We start from the raw sequence: 3,256 nt of genomic DNA on the forward strand, positions 1-3,256 counted from the left end.
CTGCTTTCTGGCCCTCTCTGCGCGCCTGCCCTCCCTCAGCTGCCCCCGGCCCCCCTCCCCGGAGGCACCGTGAGCGCCCCCCCGCCCCCCCCCGCTCCCCCCTCGGCGCCTCGCTCCCCACGGGCACCTGGGACCGGCACATGCCCAGCGCACGCGGCGCGCCGCGCTGCTAGAAGTTGCAGCCCCGGAGTTGGAGGCCGCCGAGAACCGAGCGCAGGAGAAAGGAGGCTCCGGCGGCGGGCGGGCGAGGAGGAGGCGGCGGCGGCGAGCCCCGGGCCGGGCCCCGCGCACCGCTCGCGTCCCGGAAAGTGGAGCTGCAACTTGGCCGCGACTGAACCTGTTTGCACTGCTCCGCCGAGGGCGACCCGGCTGCGGCGGCGACGGCGATCCCGGCCCTCGGCCTCTTTGGCAAGTGGTTTGTGCTGCAGAGAAACTTTCCACCTGTGAGCCGGACCGGCGCTAAGTGCGTGTGTTTTTGCCTCTTTTTTGTTGCTGTCGCCTCCACCTCTCCCCATTCTTCTCTCTGCCAGGACCTCTCCCCGCGACCCACGGCTCGTTCCGTCTGAGCCCCTCTCCGTCCCCCCCCGCCCCCCGGCCGTCTATGCTCCAGGCCTCCTCCTCGCGGTGCCGGTGAACCCGCGAGCCGCCCCGATGTACAGCATGATGATGGAGACCGACCTGCACTCGCCCGGCGGCGCCCAGGCCCCCACGAACCTGTCGGGCCCGGCCGGGGCGGGCGGTGGCGGCGGCGGCGGCGGCGGCGGCGCGGGAGCCAAGGCCAACCAGGACCGGGTGAAGCGGCCCATGAACGCCTTCATGGTGTGGTCCCGCGGACAGCGGCGCAAGATGGCCCAGGAGAACCCCAAGATGCACAACTCGGAGATCAGCAAGCGCCTGGGCGCCGAGTGGAAGGTCATGTCCGAAGCCGAGAAGCGGCCTTTCATCGACGAGGCCAAGCGGCTGCGCGCGCTGCACATGAAGGAGCACCCGGACTACAAGTACCGGCCGCGCCGCAAGACCAAGACGCTGCTCAAGAAGGACAAGTACTCGCTGGCCGGCGGGCTGCTGGCGGCAGGCGCGGGCGGCGGCGGCGCGGCCGTGGCCATGGGCGTGGGCGTGGGTGTGGGCGCCGCGGCCGTGGGCCAGCGCCTCGAGAGCCCGGGTGGCGCGGCGGCCGGCGGCTACGCGCACGTCAACGGCTGGGCCAACGGCGCCTACCCCGGCTCGGTGGCGGCGGCGGCGGCGGCCGCGGCCATGATGCAGGAGGCGCAGCTGGCCTACGGGCAACATCCGGGCGCGGGCGGCGCGCACCCGCACGCGCACCCGGCGCACCCGCACCCGCACCACCCGCACGCGCACCCGCACAACCCGCAGCCCATGCACCGCTACGACATGGGCGCCCTGCAGTACAGCCCCATCTCCAACTCGCAGGGCTACATGAGCGCCTCGCCCTCGGGCTACGGCGGCCTCCCCTACGGCGCCGCGGCCGCCGCCGCCGCCGCCGCGGGCGGCGCGCACCAGAACTCGGCCGTGGCGGCAGCGGCGGCGGCGGCGGCCGCGTCGTCGGGCGCCCTGGGCGCGCTCGGCTCGCTCGTCAAGTCGGAGCCGAGCGGCAGCCCGCCGGCCCCGGCGCACTCGCGGGCGCCGTGTCCCGGGGACCTGCGCGAGATGATCAGCATGTACTTGCCGGCCGGCGAGGGCGGCGACCCGGCGGCGGCGGCCGCAGCCGCGGCGCAGAGCCGGCTGCACTCGCTGCCGCAGCACTACCAGGGCGCGGGCGCGGGCGTCAACGGCACGGTGCCCCTGACGCACATCTAGGGACGCGGGGGGCCCTGCGGCCGGCGACGCGCCGCCTGGCTTTTGTACAGACGTTTCCACGTTCTCGTAAACAGGCAAACACTGGCGCCGAGCACCAGGTGACACCCGGGCCCCCTAACCGGGAGCTCCTGGGGACAGCTAGGCGGGACCGTTGTGCGTTTGAGACTGAACTTCGGTGTTTTCTTGAGACTTTTTGTACAGTATTTATCACCCGCGGAGGCAGAAAGCGTTTTCTTTGCTCGAGGGGACACAGAGACCAAACCAAGCGAGAGGCGACGCCAGCTTTTTTCTATCCCGGCCGCGCGCCCGCCCTCCGGCCGCATCGCCTCCTGACGGCGTCGGGTGCCGGCGACGCGGGGAGCTGTTCTCATTTGTTATCGGTGTAGTGAGCCAGAGCCAAATACACGCTTTTGGTGGTCGTTACCGCCTTGGGGGGTTGGTTGGTTAATTTATACCAAGAGATGCCCACCCGCACCCCTTTCAGACGGCAGCGTTATTCTGGGTTTTGTAAAACTCTGTATCTGAGCATTTCCGGTTTTTTGTTTTGTATTATTTCATGTAAACGCGTTGTGAAGTTTTTATTGGAGGCGTTGCGGTGTGGGGAGGAGGATTCAGATTATGTACATAGTTTCCTGAAAAGCCTTTCTTCTCAAAACGGTAAAGGAACCTCCACCCTAAAAATGCATCGAGCTTTGAGTCAATAAATTGGAGAGAGAAAAGTCCGGTTTTTCCCCCTAAATTTGAAACGTGGTAAATTTAGATTCATGTTTTATGAGCTCAAAACACAATCACTAAATCTGACTAAGGAGAAAGAAAAATTATCAGCATGAACTAAAACTGAGGGAACACCAGGGGAGAGAGGGTACGGTTTTCATGGAGCTGCATTCAGAGGAACGGAGGGAAGTTAAAATCGGTAGATTATTATTACGGAACGAGAAATAATTGCCCCCCCAAAAAAAGAAATTTAGTTTTGTAGTCCGGCCGTTGGGTGTGTAGTTTATAGCTGCCGGCCGCTGCCGGCGGGCTTTGCGATCCCTGGTTTCGGGCTTTGCCTCTTGCAGCTGGCCCGGGACCTGAGTGCAGTTTGGGGCGGAGGAGGGAGGAGAGAAGACCCCAATGGCGGGACCAGGCCAAGGATGGATGACAGAGACCACGGCGGGGGCGCGGGGGCCCCCGACTCCCGGGCAGTTAACAAGATTGCGAGTGGAATTTTCTGAATTTGGCTCACGGAAACGCACTCGCTAAACCAAAATGTACTGCAACCGAGGCCCCCTCCGTCTGTCCTCAGCCCCTCCCTCTGGTATATGTCTCCTTGGAAAGGGACAAAATAATTATGTTGGATTTTCACACACGCAGAACCGACCGCCCCACATGTCCCGCCGTGACACTGGGATGCAAGTTGTTAACCGATGTGAACGCAAAATGCGGTGTTTATTAT

At 64.8% G+C, this 3,256-nt stretch overlaps 1 protein-coding gene across 2 annotated transcripts; it reads left to right on the forward strand.

The window, feature by feature from the left end:
• The first annotated feature begins 651 nt into the window (after positions 1-651).
• SOX1 (SRY-box transcription factor 1) lies at positions 652-1,818 on the forward strand. 2 transcript variants are annotated; one of them, XM_060079687.1, is made up of 2 exons: positions 736-1,465; positions 1,541-1,818. In XM_060079687.1, exons 1-2 carry the CDS (start codon positions 805-807, stop codon positions 1,816-1,818), a joined length of 939 nt encoding a protein of 312 aa, XP_059935670.1. In that variant the 5' UTR covers positions 736-804. The 2 variants fall into 2 exon arrangements, with proteins under 2 accessions (XP_059935668.1, XP_059935670.1); XM_060079685.1 differs by having other exon boundaries at positions 652-1,818.
• The last annotated feature ends 1,438 nt before the right edge of the window (positions 1,819-3,256 follow it).

The sequence above is a fragment of the Mesoplodon densirostris genome, chromosome 17 (assembly GCF_025265405.1).
Source record: "Mesoplodon densirostris isolate mMesDen1 chromosome 17, mMesDen1 primary haplotype, whole genome shotgun sequence".
Classification (NCBI taxonomy): domain Eukaryota; kingdom Metazoa; phylum Chordata; class Mammalia; order Artiodactyla; family Ziphiidae; genus Mesoplodon; species Mesoplodon densirostris.